At 44.6% G+C, this 17,324-nt stretch overlaps 1 protein-coding gene across 8 annotated transcripts in view; it reads left to right on the forward strand.

Moving 5' to 3' along the window:
• The window catches only part of DTNB (dystrobrevin beta), a 241,174-nt gene that overhangs the window by 197,764 nt on the left and 26,086 nt on the right, over positions 1-17,324 (forward strand). Inside the window, exon 16 of one of the 8 annotated variants that reach the window (XM_040348235.1) lies at positions 6,135-6,385. The exons of the other annotated variants lie outside the window; for them this stretch is intronic. Coding sequence (XP_040204169.1) covers positions 6,135-6,320 — 186 coding nt within the window. The 3' untranslated portion in view covers positions 6,321-6,385. Of the gene's footprint in view, positions 1-6,134; positions 6,386-17,324 lie in introns of those variants that run through there. 8 annotated transcript variants of the gene reach the window in all.

The following is a 17,324-nucleotide window of genomic DNA, read 5'->3' on the forward strand; positions in this document are numbered from 1 at the left end:
GATCATCTCCTGTAGCATGTCCGCAGTCTCTGATCATCTCCTGTAGCATATCTGCAGTCTCTGATCATCTCCTGTACTATGTCCGCAGTCTCTGATCATTTCCTGTAGCATGGTCGCAGTCTCTGATCATCTCCTGTAGCATGTCTGCAGTCTCTGATCATCTCCTGTACTATGTCCGCAGTCTCTGATCATCTCCTGTAGCATGGCCGCAGTCTCTGATCATCTCCTGTAGCATGTCTGCAGTCTCTGATCATCTCCTGTAGCATATCTGCAGTCTCTGATCATCTCCTGTACTATGTCTGCAGTCTCTGATCATTTCCTGTAGCATGGTCGCAGTCTCTGATCATCTCCTGTAGCATGTCTGCAGTCTCTGATCATCTCCTGTACTATGTCCGCAGTCTCTGATCATTTCCTGTAGCATGGTCGCAGTCTCTGATCATCTCCTGTAGCATGTCTGCAGTCTCTGATCATCTCCTGTACTATGTCCGCAGTCTCTGATCATTTCCTGTAGCATGGCCACAGTCTCTAATCATCTCCTGTAGCATGTCTGCAGTCTCTGATCATCTCCTTTAGTATTTTGGGGGGAGAGCCTGGAGCTCCTTTAACCACTTAAGGACCGCCTCCTGCAGATATACGTACCTGTACGTCCTCTTTAAGTGCCCAGCCGTCAGTCACGGGCACGCGCCCGCAACCCGGTGCGAAGCTCTGTGGCCGCGGGACCCGATCGCCACTGGAGTCCCGCGATTGGTCCCCGGAGCTGAAGAACGGGGAGAGCTGTGTGTAAACACAGCTTCCCCGTTCTTCACAGTGGCAGCTTCATTGATCGTGTGTTCCCTAATATAGGGAAAGACGATCAATGACGTCACACGTCCAGCCCCACCCCCCTACAGTTAGAAAAACATATGAGGTCACACATAACCCCTACAGCGCCCCCTAGTCGTTAACTCCCAAACTGCAATTGTCATTTTCACAGGAAAACAATGCATTTTTATAGCATTTTTTGCTGTGAAAATGACAATGGTTCCAAAAATGTGTCAAAATTGTCCGATGTGTCCGCCATAATGTCGCAGTTTCGAAAAAAAACGCTGACCGCCGCCATTAATAGTAAAAAAATTATAAAAATACAATAAAAGTATCTCCTATTTTGTAAACGCTATAAATTTTGCGCAAACCAATCGATAAACGCTTATTGCGATTTTCTTTACCAAAAATAGGTAGAAGAATACGTATCGGCCTAAACTGAGGAAAAAAACGTTTTTTTTATATCTTTTTGGGGGATATTTATTATAGCAAAAAGTTAAAAATATAGCATTTTTTTCAAAATTGTCGCTCTATTTTTGTTTATAGCGCAAAAAATATAAACCGCAGAGGTGATCAAATACCACCAAAAGAAAGCTCTATTTGTGGGAAAAAAAGGACGCCAATTATGTTTGGGAGCCACATCGCACGACCGCGCAATTGTCAGTTAAAGCGACGCAGTGCCGAATCGCAAAAACTGGCCAGGTCCTTTACCTGCATAAAGGTCCGGGTCTTAAGTGGTTAAGTTGTCTGCTGTGTTTAGCCTTTGCTACATGCAGGAAGTGTTTTTGTTTTTTTTAACCACTTAAGCCCCGGACCAATATGCTGGCTAAAGACCCAAGGGGTTTTTACAGTTCGGGACTGCGTCGCTTTAACAGACAATTGCGCGGTCGTGCGACGTGGCTCCCAAACAAAATTGGCGTCCTTTTTTCCCCACAAATAGAGCTTTCTTTTGGTGGTATTTGATCACCTCTGCGGTTTTTATTTTTTGCGCTATAAACAAAAATAGAGTGACAATTTTAAAAAAAATTCAATATTTTTTACTTTTTGCTATAATAAATATCCCCCAAAAACATATATAAAAAATGTTTTTCCCCTCAGTTTAGGCCGATTCATATTCTTCTACCTATTTTTGGTAAAAAAAATCGCAATAATCGTTTATCGGTTGGTTTGCGCAAAATTTATAGCGTTTACAAAATAGGGGATAGTTTTTTTGCATTTTTATTTTTTTTATTTTTTTTACTAGTAATGGCGGCGATCAGCGATTTTTTTCATGACTGCGACATTATGGCGGACACTTCGGACAATTTTGACACATTTTTGGGACCATTGTCATTTTCACAGCAAAAAATGCATTTAAATTGCATTCTTTATTGTGAAAATGACAGTTGCAGTTTGGGAGTTAAACACAGGGGGCGCTGTAACATTTAGGGATCACCTAGTGTGTGTTTACTAGTATAGGGGGTGTGGCTGTAGGACTGACACCATCGATCGAGTCTTCCCTATAAAGGGGATCACTCGATCGATGCGCCGCCACAGTGAAGCACGGGGAAGCCGTGTTTACACACGGCTCTCCCCGTTCTTCAGCTCCGGGGAGCGATCGCGACGGAGCAGCTAAAAACAAATAGCCGCGCCGTCGTCCCGGATCGCTCCCCGAGCGGACCCGACCTCCGCATGTACCGGGGGGGGGGTCCCGATCGGACCCCCCACCCACGTCTAGCAGAGGACGTACAGGTACGTTGATGTGCCTGTCCGTGCCATTCTGCCGACGTAAATGTACATGAGGAGGTCGGGAACTGGTTAAGAACAGATAGAATAAAAAAAATGGAGTACTTTAAAAAAATTTTGATGAAAGCCATGCGCACTTGCGCTGTAATCGTGATGCATCGCGGAATGGAATCGTGAGGCCAGTGAAGATGCGCACCCCTAATATACACTCACCAATCACTTGATTAGGTACACTTGTTCAATTGCCTGGCAACACAAATTGCCATTTAGCCAATCACATGGCAGCAACTCAGTGCATTTAGGCATCTAGACATTGTGAAGATGACTTGCTGAAGTTTAAACCGAGCATCAGAATGGGGTAGAAAGGGGATTCAGGTGACTTTGAACATGGCATGGTTGGTGCCAGACAGGCTGGTCTGAGTATTTTAAAAACTGCTGATCTACTGGGATTTTCACACACAACCATCTCTCGGAATTACAGAAAATGTCCAGTGAGCAGCAGTTTTGTGGACGAAAATGCCTTGTTGAGGTCCGAGGAGAATGAGCAGACTGGTTCCAGATGATAGACAACAGTAACTCAAATAACCACTCGTTACACCCATGGTATGCAGAATACCATCTCTGAACGCACAACACAATGAACCTTGAAGCAGAAGACCACACCGGGTGCCACTCCTGTTGGCCAAGAACAGGAAACTAAGGCTACTTTTTCGCACAGGTTACCCAAAATTGGACAATAGAAGATTGGGAAAAAAGTTGCCTGGTCTGATAAGTCTCAATTTCAGCTGCAACATTCAGATGGTCGGTCAGAATTTGCTGTAAACAACATGAAAGCATGGATCCATCCTGCCTTGTATCAATGGTTCAGGCTGGGGGTGTAATGGTGTGGGGGATATTTTCTTGGCACACTTTGGGCACACACCTATGTAAAGGGTGACCATTATAAGAAAACCTGGCTGTGATTCACTATATATACCGTATTTATCGGGGTAGACCGCGCGACGGCGTATAACGCGCACCCCAAGCTGAGAAGGGAAGTTTTAAAAAAAAATTACTTTTTGGATGCTCAGCCTCGTCGGTGTCCGTCTGCTGTCGGCGTCCATCGGCGGCCCTGTCCGGCGTCTGTCTGCGGCCTTGCACGGGGTCCGTCCAGCCTTGTCGGTGTCCGTCTGCTGTCTTGCCCGGCGTCCTTGTCCGGCGTCCGTCTGCGGCCTTGCGCAGGGTCTGTCCAGCCTTGTCGGTGTCCGTCTCGTCCGTCTGCTGGTCCGTCCAGCCTTGTCGGTGTCCGTCGCGTCTTTCTGCCGGGGGTTGCAACATTGAATTTGGCGGCTCGGTCGAGCTGTGCAGAGCCGGATTTCCGGTGTGTTCGGCTCCTCTCGACTTCTCTCAGCTCCTCTCGCGTGGCTGCGGGCGGAGCCAAGTGTGGCCGAGCCTAGCCGAGTGCGCAGATGGAAGGATAAAGACACCAATAACTCCCAGTATGTCAGACAAGCGTTCCTGTATATTTCTGCTTGCAGTAGATGGAATTCTCTTCTCAAATCCCCTGTGCATAAATCCCTAGCTACAGAGAAGAAAACGCCCCCATTACTATTATTACACTCTCCCCCCGGGATGCAGTGATATTGGGAAAAAAAACGCATACAGACAGTGGTTAATGAAGCATCTTTTTACAAACAAGGGCAGATTTGCCCATCAGAGACTATGGAAGAGTGGGGGCTGCAGTTTGATGTGGGGGTAAAACAAGTGAAAATCGACCGATCATATTTTCATGGAGCAAGCTTGCCCAGGTTCATCAAGGGATCTTTAAATATATGAACAACCCACCCAATGAGGAGAACACCGTCTAATGTTTATAGGCAGATTAGAAATATAAGCAACAATGATAAAAATCAATTCATATTTTAAGGCATCAAAGGAGTCAATAGAATGCTTTTGGGGGGAGGGGGGCAGGAAATGGTACACACAGCAGACTTCCTGTATTGTGGACACTGATGACACTGATGCCCCGTTCACATGATCGGACCTTTGTCTGACCAAATTCACATCGGAATTCCATTGGAGGAAAAGAGAACATGTAAACTCCAATGGAATTCATCGAAATTTCCGATGGGGCATACACACGGTCGGAATTTCCGATGGAAAAAGTCCATCTGACTTTTTCCATCGGAAATTCTGATCGTGTGTACGGGGCATTAGGGGTTTATTCACTAAAGCCTCGTACACAGGATCGGATTTCCATCGGACAAATGCGTGGATTTTTGTCCGAAGGGCGTTGGCCGTACACTTGTTCTGCATACAGACGCCAGAACTTTTTCAGCCAACATACGCGGAACTACGTGTTTTTTCAGCTCTATAGCGCCACCCTTTGGGCAACTTCTGCTAATGTTGTCTGATGATTAGCATTGCTTCGGAGCATGCGTGTTTGTACTTTGGATTTTAGTTGTGCACACACGATCGGATAATCCGAAGGAACACATTTGTTGTCGGACAATTTGCGAGCATGTCCATCCAACATTTGTTGTGAGAAATTCCGACAACAATTGTCCGATGGAGCATACAGACGGTCGGATTATCCGACAAAACCCTTCCATCATACAATTGTTGTCGGAATATCCGATCGTGTATGTATGGGCCTTAAGAGTGGAGAGTCGGCATTCAGGTTTTTGTTTTTGTCAAAGCTTAATTGAACAAGCTAAAGTTATAAGCGGATTGGCCACCATGCAGAGCTGCACCACACTTTGCACATTAGTCAATCAACTTCTGTGTCTTTTAGGCCCCTTTCACATTAGCGGACCGTTCGTCCATTTATTACAAGTCCGTTTACGGACTTGTAATGCATCCCTATGGGACCGCGTCCGTTAGCGGATGGAGCATCCGCTAACATCCGCAACCATCCGCGTCCGCAAAGATCCGCTTTTGCGGACTGAAGAAAACCCTATTTTTCTTCCGTCCGGCGGAACGGATCGGATGAAGACGGACAGAGGGTCCGTCTTCATCCGATTCCCCATAGGGGAGAGCGGAGGAAAGACAGGGCGGTCTCTGCACAGTGTGCGGGGACCGCCCTGTCCGCCGACAGCTCAGTGGGGATTACGGATGATCCCCTCTGAGCCGACGGACACACACGGAGCGGACACAAAAATGGTCCGCTCCGTGTGAAAGAGGCCTTAGAAGGATTACGCTGTCAAAGATATGATACTGTACAGGCAGGTCATTAATGTTTACTAATTGGTTCTCTGAGTTCCTGTCTTTGGAATCTCCCCCCATTTCATGACTATTGTACTTTAACATCGGTAATCATCTTTTTTTTATTTTTATGGGTCAGTCCACCCAAAACTGATATTCTGTCAGTATTCCAGGCTCTACATTCCTCCCCGCCATGGAAATGCTGAAGGGAATAGTAATTCTCCTTTGTCATGGGTGGCATGTGGGTGAAGTTGAGAACTCCAGATGTATCTAGCCAGTAGGAGACCTGAGATGATTCCCCCAGCATTTGCACAAAGCTGACCTATGTTTCGGGTGGAACTACCTCTTTAATCCATCTACACCTAGTAGATCATGTTCAGTCTCTGACGCTTCTTTTCTTCTTTGTTTCCCACTTGTGACGTCAGGAGGAGGAGCAGAAACAGGCAGTAAGTTGGTGCATGAAGTCCCATGTGCTAGAAGATAAAGTTTATCATGTGTCATCTCTATTTGCTATCCCTGCATGCCAATCCCAGCCAATACTAACTAATGGAAAAGTGTCCCTCACCCTTGTCTTACAGACTGTTATAAAGTGGAACTCCAGACAAACCTAAAGAAAAAAGCTGAAACACCCCCTTTGACCTGTAATATTGACTAAAATTCATTAAAGTGTATGTCAAGCCAAAGATCCTTTTTATCGTTTTACGCTAGAGTGGGGAAAGATGAGAACTCCTGTTGTGTCTTTACTGCTATCTGGGGCTCCATTACAGAGATTTATCCTCACATCCTGTTCTGCTGATGCCGGTTGCACAAGACGGGAAGTGAGAAAATCTGCAACACAGAAATAAGAACCTGACAGGGGCTGTAGCCTTCTCCTGTTTTTCTAAGGCCTCGTACACATGACCGAGAAACTCGACGGGTGAAAGACATAGTTTTCCTCGTCAAGTTCCTTGTGAAGCCGTCGAGAAACTCGACAAGCCAATTTTCTCCATTCCCGTCAAGGAAATAGAGAACATGCTTTCTTTTTGGCTCGTCGAGTTTCTCGACAGTTTCCTCGATGAAAATGTACACACGACCGGTTTCCTCGGCAAAAAAATATCTCCCAGCAAGTTTCTTGCTGGTTTTTGCCAAGAAACTCGGTCGTGTGTACAAGGCCTAAATTATACTAAAGATTGGTTTCTATCTCTCTCCACTCTGTCCTAAACTAAGAATGAAATGGTTAAAGGTACGCCTTAACTTGTTTGTTAACCGATTAAGACCCGGATCATTATGCAGGTTAAGGTCCTTGCCCCTTTTTGCGATTCGGCACTGCGTCACTTTAACTGACAATTTCGCAGTCGTGCGACGTGGCTCCCAAACAAAACTGGCGTCCTTTTTTTCCCACAAATAGAGCTTTCTTTTGGTGGTATTTGATCACCTCTGCGGTTTTTATTTTTTGCACTAAAAATAGAGCGACAATTTTGAAAAAATGCAATATTTTTTACTTTTTGCTATAATAAATATCCCCAAAAAAGATATAAAAAAAACATATTTTTTCCTCAGTTTAGGCCGATACGTATTCTTCTACCTATCTTTGGTAAAAAAATTGCAATAAGCGTTTATCGATTGGTTTGCGCAAAATTTATAGCATTTACAAAATAGGGGATAGTTTTATGGCATTTTTAGTAATATTTTTTTTTTTACTACTAATGGCGGCGATCAGCGATTTTTTTTTCGTGACTGCGACATTATGGCGGACACATAGGACACTTTTGACACATTTTTGGGACCATTGTCATTTTCACAGTGAAACGTGCTATAAAAATGCACTGATTACTGTGGAAATGACAATGGTAGTGAAGGGGTTAACCACTAGGGGGCGCTGTAGGGGTTAAGTGTGACCTCATGTTTGTTTCTAACTGTAGGAGGGCGGGGCTGGACGTGTGACGTCAGTGATCGTCGTTCCCTATATCAGGGAACAGACGATCACTGACATTGCCACAGAGAAGAACGGGGAAGGTTTCTTTACACTCACCTCTCCCTGTTCTTTAGCTCCTGTGACCCGATCGCGAGACACCCGCAGCGATTGGGTCCGCGGGTCCCTCGGGCGCGGCGCGCTCGCGACCCACGGCTGGGCTCTTAAAGGGGACGTATATATACGTTCCTGTGCCCAGCCGTGCCATTCTGCCGACGTATATCGTCGTGCGGCGGTCCTTAAGTGGGTAAATAACATTAATACAAATCGATATCTTTATATTAACTGCTTGCCATCCACCAGAAATAAGGCTGGAGGTAGTAAAGGCCGGACTAGGTGCCATATGGGTTCTACAGCATGGTACATCGTCATCCAAACATTTTTTCCTCACTGATGCTGGAGGGATAGGTATCGTTCATCCTTGCATGTTTCCTGCACTGGCATCTGGCATTTGGTGTTTAACAGTAAGGCCTCGTACACACGACCGAGGAACTCGTCGTAAATGAAACATAGTTTTCCTCAGCGAGTTCCTTGTCAGGCTTGTCGAGAATCTTGACAAGCTTTCTTTGCGTACACACAGTCAAGACCAAATCCCGTCGTTCTCAAACGTACAACATGTACGACGGCACTATAAAGGGGAATTTTGATTCCACTGGCACAACCCTTGGGGCTGCTTTTTAATCTCATGTTACTGCGTGTTAAGTAAATGTTTGGTGAGAGGCGATTCGCACTTTTCAGTCTGTTAAAGCGTGACAAATGTGCTATCTCCATTACGAACGCTACTTTTACCGAAGGTGCGCTCCTGTTTCATACTTTATTCTGAGCATGCGCGGGTTTCTTAGCATACCCACGAACGTGTTTCTCATCGTAAACCAGCCTGACGAGAAACACAATGAGGAAATTGAGACTCCCGACAAAGAAAAAAAGGACTTGTTCTCTTTTTTTCTCATCGAGTTCCTCGATGAAAAACATAGACACGACCGCTTTCCTCTGCAAAAAAGCTCTGCCACCAAGATTCTTGATGGATTCTGTCGAGGAAAACGGTTGTGTGTACGAGGCCTAAGAAGCATTTCAATCCTAATACACAGTCCATTGACAAGGTTGGAACTGTGGAGGTGACTCAGGAAACTGCAGAAATGCAGCTTCTCAATGCTAGGGCCACCCTCCAAAGATTTAGATTGGGGGTGTCCAACCTTTTGACCTTTTTTGGGTCACATTAGAATAAGAGGAATTGTTCTGGGCCACACATAAAATACACTAATATTAAGGATACATGATGAGCAGAAAAAGTCAGGCAGATCACAAGTTAACGATCACTGATAAAGATTATGGGCCAAATCCTCAAAAGCAGTGGTCTCAAAGTACCGGCCCGCGGGCCATTTGCGGCCCGCGGACCAGTTATAAATGGCCCGCAGGCAGGGTGGAAGTGGGGGGAGCAAAGAGTAAAAAAAAAAAAAAAAATGTTTTTTTTTTTTTGTGAGCTGGTGCTATCTGGTGGTGAGCCGTTGGTATTACAAGTTATTACCACCAGATGTGAGCTGGCGCCATCTGGTGGTGGCCGTTGGTATTACAAGTTAAGCATTACAAGTTAAACAGCAATTCTAATGTCATTTTACACTATTTTCACTGCCATCTTCTTCCCTCTAATTAGAACCCCCAAACATTATATATATTTTTTATCCTAACACCCTAGAGAATAAAATTGCGATCGTTGCAATACTTTCTGTTACGCCGTATTTGCGCAGTGGTCTTACAAGCGCACTTTTTTGGGAAAAAATTACACTTTTTTTTTATTAAAAAATAAGACAACAGTAAAGTTATCCCCATTTTTTTTAATATTATGAAAGATAATGTTACGCCGAGTAAATTCATACCCAACATGTCACGCTTCAAAATTGCGTCCGCTTGTGGAATGCCGACAAACTTTTTTACCCTTTAAAATCTTCATAGGTGACGTTTTAAAAAATCTACAGGTTGCATGTTTTAAGTTACAGAGGAGGTCTAGTGCTAGAATTATTGCTCTCGCTCTACCAATCGCAGCGATACCTCACATGTGTGGTTTGAACACCGTTTACATATGCGTGCGCTGCTCGCGTATGTGTTCGCTTCTGCGCTCAAGCCCGTCGGGACGCGGTGCGTTTTCTGGCTCCTAACTTTTTTAGCTGGCTCCTAGATTCCAAGCAAATTTGTCAAACCCTGCCTTACACCAGTGCTGGTGGTAATAATGCGCTCGCTGACACCAGTGCTGGGGGTTAATAATGTGTTCGCTGACACCAGTACTGTTGTTTTTGAAGTTTGAAAGTTTGCATGCGGCCCCCCATGGTTTATGAAAACTTGTCTTGTGGCCCTCAGGTAATTTGAGTTTGAGACCCCTGCTCAAAAGAGATACAACGAAGTAACTGCTGTTACTCCGTCGTATCCCTGGTCCTAACTATGGAACTGATCCACAGAATCAGTTTCCCATAGTTAGGACGAAGATCCGACATGTGTAATTGAATTACACTGTCGGATCTTAGGATGCAGTACCGCATCCGCCGCTGGGGGCATTTCGCGTCGAAATGCCACCTCGGGTATGCAAATTAGGACTTACGGAGATCCACAAAGCTTTTCAGCTTCGTTTTTTCTCCGTAAGTTTTATTTTGCTAACGCAAAATTAGGGCTGCTTTTACAAGGTGTAAACTGTTTACACCTTGTAAAAACAGACCTTTCTTGCTCGCGACGCGATTTTTTTTAAATTGAAATTTTTTTTTTGGCGCCATATCTTTTTTTTTACCCGACGCAACTTTATTGTCCCGTCGCAATCCACAAAGCCCGACGTAACGTAATTTCGCGCTATGCACGTCTGGAAAATGACGTCACGAGCATGCGCAGTACGGCCGGTGCGGGAGCGCGCCTCATTTAAATGGTAATCGCCCCCTGGAGAAGAGGAACGCCTTGCGCCGGCCCGATTTAAGTTACACCGCTCAAAATTTCTAGGTAAGTGCTTTGTGGATTGGGCACTTAGTTAGAGATTTTGCGGCGGTGTAACTTAAATGGAAAAAGTTACGTTGCGCCGGGTTTTTGAGGATTAGGCCCTAAGTTCCTATCTGAGTAATAAAACTTCATTTATTTTTTATTATAAGTGTCGGTTCACACTACCGCGACTTGGGATCCGACTTGTGTAGCCCCAAGTCGTGCGACATGAGAAATTCAATTGAAGTGAATGAGAGCCAACTTAATGTACACTACTGAAGTCGCTCCGACTTCAGAAAATGTTCCTGTACTACTTCAATCCAACTTCTAGGCAACTTGTACCCATTGATTTCAATGGAAGTTGCCTCCAAGTCGGATCTCTGTCTTAACTGAAGCAACTTTACAGGAAGAGAAATGTTTACTCAGGCAAATCCCTCCCACAGAGCTGATAATTCTGTGATTGGCCAAAGTCGCCTGTCCTAGAGGCAACTTTAAGTTGCGTTGTAAGTTGCTCCAAGTTGCGCTGAAGTTGCCTTGCAAAGTCGCGCTGTAAGTCGGGTTGCCCCTATGTGAACCAGCACAAAAAGTAAAACTAGTGTGATATTTGACACTGTTTTTGATGAACAAACTCAATATCTGGTTGGATTAATGGAGTAGCAATTCTCAATTAATTTTTAAGTTGCTCATCAGATATTTTGATTCTAATTTTGCTTTTCGTGTGCTTCTTCCTTGAAAATAGTTGCTCACAAATATACAGTTACTGCCGAAAACTTATGGCATAAATAAAGTGTGATATTTTTGTTTGGGAAGATAAAAGTCCAGTAAAGAGACACTTACGATTTTTTCTTCAGCCGCATGTGTTTACTAAGGTGTAAACACATTTTTATAAAAAATAATCAACATTTTAGGGTAAGTTTATGATTTTGTGTTAGGCCGAATTCATAGTTTTTTTAGGGCCGCAGGTTTGACACCCCTGATTTAGACTGTATTAATTACAAGGGTGGTTAAATTACAAACATTTTAGCAAAGTTTATAGATGGAGTTCTGCTTTAACTTGCATCTACAGAAATCAGAATTAATACTGCTACTTGTTCCAGAATTAACTAACACTACTTTTGTGCATCGCCTTCCCATTACCTCTTACTAAATACATGTGTAAGTAAAAACCTTCCAGTGTGATCAGAGAGAAGGCCAGGAGCTCAGGATTTTCTGCTCTATGGAGGGTCATGTTGGAGGGTAATATCCAGGCGGTGGGTATAATCATAAAGATAGAATGTCATGAGCAGAATAGTTCTACCATAGAAAGGTTAGTTTGGACGCTGTGCTGTCCTAGTGGTGGGTATAACCAGAAAGGTAGAATGTCGGGTGCATAGTATTTACTACCTTAGAGAGGGCATGTTGTAGGGTGTGTATATATATATATACGGTGAATATATATATATATACGGGGCATATATATATATATATATATATATATATATATATATATATTTAGAGTGATTTACCTTTTTTACCACTGTGTTGGTTCGCGCAGAACCCCTTTATTTATGATTTCTTGTTTGTGTATTGTAAACACTATTAGGTTTTGCAGCACCTTATCTGTTTTGGGTTATCACTTTTAAGGAGTCTGTAGTAGCGCGGAGGTTTTTTCTTCATGTTGTAGGGTGTATCTTGTTGGTGGGTGTAATCAGAATAATAGAAGATGAAGAGCAGAGTTTTTTCTACTTTATGGAAGTTCATAATGTAGGATATGATATTCAAGTACAGTACTCCTTACTTAACGGCCGGGTTGCATTCTAACAACCAGGTCGTTAAACGAATTGGTTGTTAAATGAGGAATCACAAGTTATCAATATTTTAAGCATTCTTAACTACTGTACTGTATTGTGATAAAAAGGTCTAAAACACAAAACTCCAGCCCAATAACGTTGTTTTAATTTGCATAAGTACAAAACAAAAATTCTGTACTGTACAGTACAATGATGTATATACGTGACGTTAGAGCGGGGAGAGCCAGTCGTTAAATGGGTACGTCGTTAAACGAGGAGTATCTGGTAGTAGGTCAGGTAGGAGCAGCATATTTTCTACATTATGTTGGAGGGTGTGATATCTAGTTGGTGGGTAAAATCATAAAGGTAGTATGTCAGGAGCAGAGTATTTTCTACCTTTTGAGATGTCATGTTGGAAGATGTATCACGCTTGATATAATCCGAAATGTAGAGAAAAGATGAGCAGATTATTTTCTACCATTATAGACGTTCATTATGTAGGATATAATATAGTAGTGGTGAGCCAGGAGCAGCATATTTTTTACCTCATGGAGAGTTATGTTGGAGGGTGTGATATCTGTTGGTGGCTGTAAGAAGAAAGGTATAGGGAAGGTCATGAGCAGAATATTTTCCTCTTTATGGAATTTTATCATAATTGGGATATATCCTGGTTATGAATCGGAAAGATAGAGAGAGGGTCAAGAGGAGAGTATTTTCTATTTTATGTAGGGTAATTTTTGAGGGTGTCATATTCTAGTGATCGGCTTAGTCAGAGAGGTGTAGAGGTCAGTATCTTCCACCCTCTAAAGGGTCGTGTTGAAGGGTGTGATATTCCAGTGGTTAGTGTAATCAGAAAGGTGGAGAGGTCAGGAGCAGAATATTTTGTCCCTTATGAGGGGTCATGTTGGAGGGTGTGATATTCCAGTGGTTAGTGTAATCAGAAAGGTGGAGAGGTCAGGAGCAGAATATTTTGTCCCTTATGAGGGGTCATGTTGGAGGGTGCGATATCCCAATGGTGAACATAATCAGAAAGGTGAGAGAAGGTCAGGAGCAGATTATTGGCTAACTTGTGGAGGGCGGGATCTTATAAAGGGTTGGAGGGTGTGATAGCCAATGTAATGGTGTAATCAGAAAGGGTGAGCAGAGAATTTTTATGTGTCATGAGGGAAGGTGTGATATGTTGGTGTTCTAAGTAATCAGGAAGGTAGAAGGAAGGTGATGACCAGAGTATTTTCTACCCTATAGAAGGTCATGTTGGAGAGTGTATTATCCCAGTGGTGGTTGTAATCAGAAATATGGAGAGACAGTCATAAGAAGAGTATTTTTCAGAGGTACATACAACAGTTACTGGGATATTCTTTTTTTTTTGTGGGATATACAAGGTGGAATCTGTCCATATCATTTGCTTTTTCTTTCAAGTTTCAAAATCTTTACCTAATTTAGGAAGTATGTTGGATTCTTATTTCTTTCTCAGGCCGGGTTCACACTAGTGCGACACGACACTCTTCCTACTTTGGATCTGACTTTGCCCTGCGACTTGATGCTGACATATGTCCGAATTTCAATGAATGGGGATCCGACTTGGATCCCTGCCAATGCCAGGCACTGTGTTTACTATGAATTTTGAGGGGGAATTCCACACCAAATTTTAAATAAAAAAAACGGCGTGGGTTCCCACTCCAAGAGCATCCAAGGCCCTTTGGTCTGGTATGGACTTAAAAGCACCCTGTCCCCATGTTGATGAGGACAAGGGCCTCTTCCCGACAACCCTGGCCGTTGGTTGTCGGGGTCTGCAGACGGGGGGCTTATCGGAATATGGGAGCCCCCACCCTATGTGAATGAGCATGGGGTACATACCCCTACCCATTCACCTGATGGGAAAAGTGTCAAGAAAAAAAACACTACACAGGTTTTTAAAGTCATTTATTAAGCAGCTCTGGGGGTCTTCTCCAGCTCTCCGGTTCTTCTCCTACTCTCCGGTGCCTTCTCCGCGCTCTCCGGTTCTCCTCCTGCTCTCCGGTGCTTTCTGCCTTCTCCCGGGCTCCTCCGATATCTTCTTCCAGCTCTTTTACTAGCGGCGGCCCAGATTTTCCCGTCATCTTGGATTGGATTGGATTGGAATAAATACTTATAGAGTGCCGAATGCCGAATGCCTTCTCTTGTCCCGATGTTGACACGACACTCTCTCCCGCTGTAATGCCATGTGCGCGGTGTGCAACGATTTATATAGGCATGAAGCGTGGTCATCGGGTGATGTGACCCTTCTCTTATGACGTCACAGTCCCATCATGTCCCGGGACTGTGACATCATACGGGGCGGGGTCACCCAGTGACCACGCCCCATGCCTATATAAATTGTTGCGTTGTGTCAACATCGGAAGGAGAGAAGAGGGAAGAAGACGACGCAGAAGACCGGGCCACCGCTAGTAAAAGAACTGGAAGAAGATAGTGGAGGAGCCCGGTAGAAGGCAGAAAGCACCGGAGAGCAGGAGAAGAACCGGAGAGTGCGGAGAAGGCACCGGAGAGCGGGAGAAGAGGCCGGAGAGTCGGAAGAGACCCCCGAAGTCGGAAGAAGACCCCCGGAGCTGCCTAATAAATGACTTTAAAAACCTGTGCAGTTTCTTGACACTTCCTCCAGGTGAATGGGCAGGGGTACGATGTACCCCATACTCATTCACATAGGGTGGGGGGCCGGGATCTGGAGGCCCCCTTTATTAAAGGGGGCTCCCGGATTCCGATAAGCCCCCCGCCCGCAGACCCCGACAACCAATGGCCAGTGTTGTCGGGAAGAGGCCCTTGTCCTCATCAACATGGGGACAGGGAGCTTTGGGGTGGGGGAGCCGCAGGGCGCTCGCTCATCCCCACCCCCTTTAATGACGGGCCGGACTGCGTGCTCGGATAAGGGTCTGGTATGGATTTTGGGGGGACCCCCACGCCATTTTTTTGGCGTAGGGGGTTCGCCTTTACATACATGCCAGACCCAAGGGCCTGATATGCTCTTGGAGGGGGAACCCATGCTTTTTTATTTAAAATTTGCCGTGGAGTTCCCCCTCAAGATCGGCAGAGCACAAGTCGCATGCCAAAGTCGGAGCATGCAAGACGACGTTCCGACTTCAATGATATTCAATGGGCTACAGAAGGATCAAAGTCAGACCAAAGTAGTACAGGGAGCATTTTCAAAGTCAGTCCGACATGTTTCGGACCAGTTAAGACGGCTCCCATAGGGAAACATTGATTTTCACACGTCATGCGACATGAGTTCCCAATGTCGGAGCATTTGTCGGACCAGTGTGAACGCGGCCTCATTCATTGAGAGGAGTTCTTTAAATATTTGGGTTATATCGCCACTTACAGGAGATTTTGAGTCTGGCAAACCTGGCGCTCAAAAATCTGCCAAATTTTCAGCCTTCCTCTTCATTAAGGTGCAACCCCAGTATCCAGAATGGGAGGACATTAAATTTATGTGGATACTAGGACAACTTGCATCTCAGACGCTTGGGTACAGGAGGTGGTATTTTAGGGCTACAAATTAGATTTTCCATCCCTGGCCCATCCTTGTTTTCTCACCTCCACATCCTGTCACCACACAAATCAGAAGATCACCATCAAGCCCTGCTGTGTTCTGGCATCTCCATTGTGCAGCATTGTGGGATACCTAACTTCTTTCAACAGAAGTAATTCTTGTCTGAACACAGCATGTTCCTTCCACAAGACAAACTTCTTCCACTCTGGTCTCAAATTCAAACTCTCTGGTCCAGGAGCCATCTCACTGTCCAATTTTGCATGAGAATTCTAGGTCTGATGGTAGCCTCTTTCGAGGCAGTTCTATTTGTCCATTTTTACGCCAGACCTCTACAATGCAACATTTGTTTGTCTTGGGACAAGTCGATTCGTTCTCTGGACTGACTGATTTTATCAGCAATGCTATTAAGACCAGAAACTGTGAAGCAAAATACAATCAAAGTTCTGAAGAACAACGACATCTCTCAAGTCTGTGATTCCTGTGATACTAAAAGCTGGGAAGTCTGCTTCTCACAAGGTTTATTATTGGACATGGAGGTGTGCTTCACTTGGTGTAAGTTTCCTTCCACTTCAGGAGTGTCTCCATTGGACAAATTCTTTCCTTCTTGCAGCTGGGTCTGGACTATCATTTACATCTCTGTACTATCAAAGGCCAGGCTTCTACCCCTTTTCTATTCTGTTTGAGAGACTGTTGGCCCTGCAGGGGTCTCCCATGTAGCTCTCATTGTCAATTTTTCTGTGACTTAGTGGGATATGAATCCTGGTTCCATATGCACTTCAGAAACCACCATTTGAACACATCAGAGATATTCCTCTCATTACTTTGAACCTGGTGTTTCTTGTAGTCACCATCACTGTGAGGCAAGTTTCTGAAATGGTGGCCTTTTCCTGTAAGAAACCCTGTTTGGTTCTGTATAGGGACAAGGTGTCAGAAACCATGAATCAGACCGAGACAGAAGTACAGTTGTTTATTAATAATAATAATAATAATAATAAAAAGATAAACGGAATAAATGTAGTAAAAACATAGCCAGAGTTCAGGAACCGGATCGGATACTCAGACAAGCCAAACGTCAGGGAGCCAGAGATGAAGGTAGTAGAACAGCAAGCAGGATCAGGAGCCAGAAGGGATGTCAGCCAAGCAAAGTCTTTAACAGGAATGCAGGAGATAGTCTCTGTGATGTTTGAGCAAGGCGAAGGCAGAGAGCAACTGAGCTGGAAGGCTTAAGTAGGCAGGACTGACGAGCAGGATCATTAACAGGTGAGTAGCTGTGGAGAGATAGTAGCTGGCAATTATCCGACAGCTGAGCGGTCAGCTCAGAGAAGGAAGGGCCGAGCCTAGCCCTGACACAAGGTGGTGTTGAGGTTGAGGGCATCATTTCTTGTGCAAAGTCATTTTTACCTTTCATCTAAACCAGGAC

The sequence above is a fragment of the Rana temporaria genome, chromosome 4 (assembly GCF_905171775.1).
Source record: "Rana temporaria chromosome 4, aRanTem1.1, whole genome shotgun sequence".
Classification (NCBI taxonomy): Eukaryota; Metazoa; Chordata; class Amphibia; order Anura; family Ranidae; genus Rana; species Rana temporaria.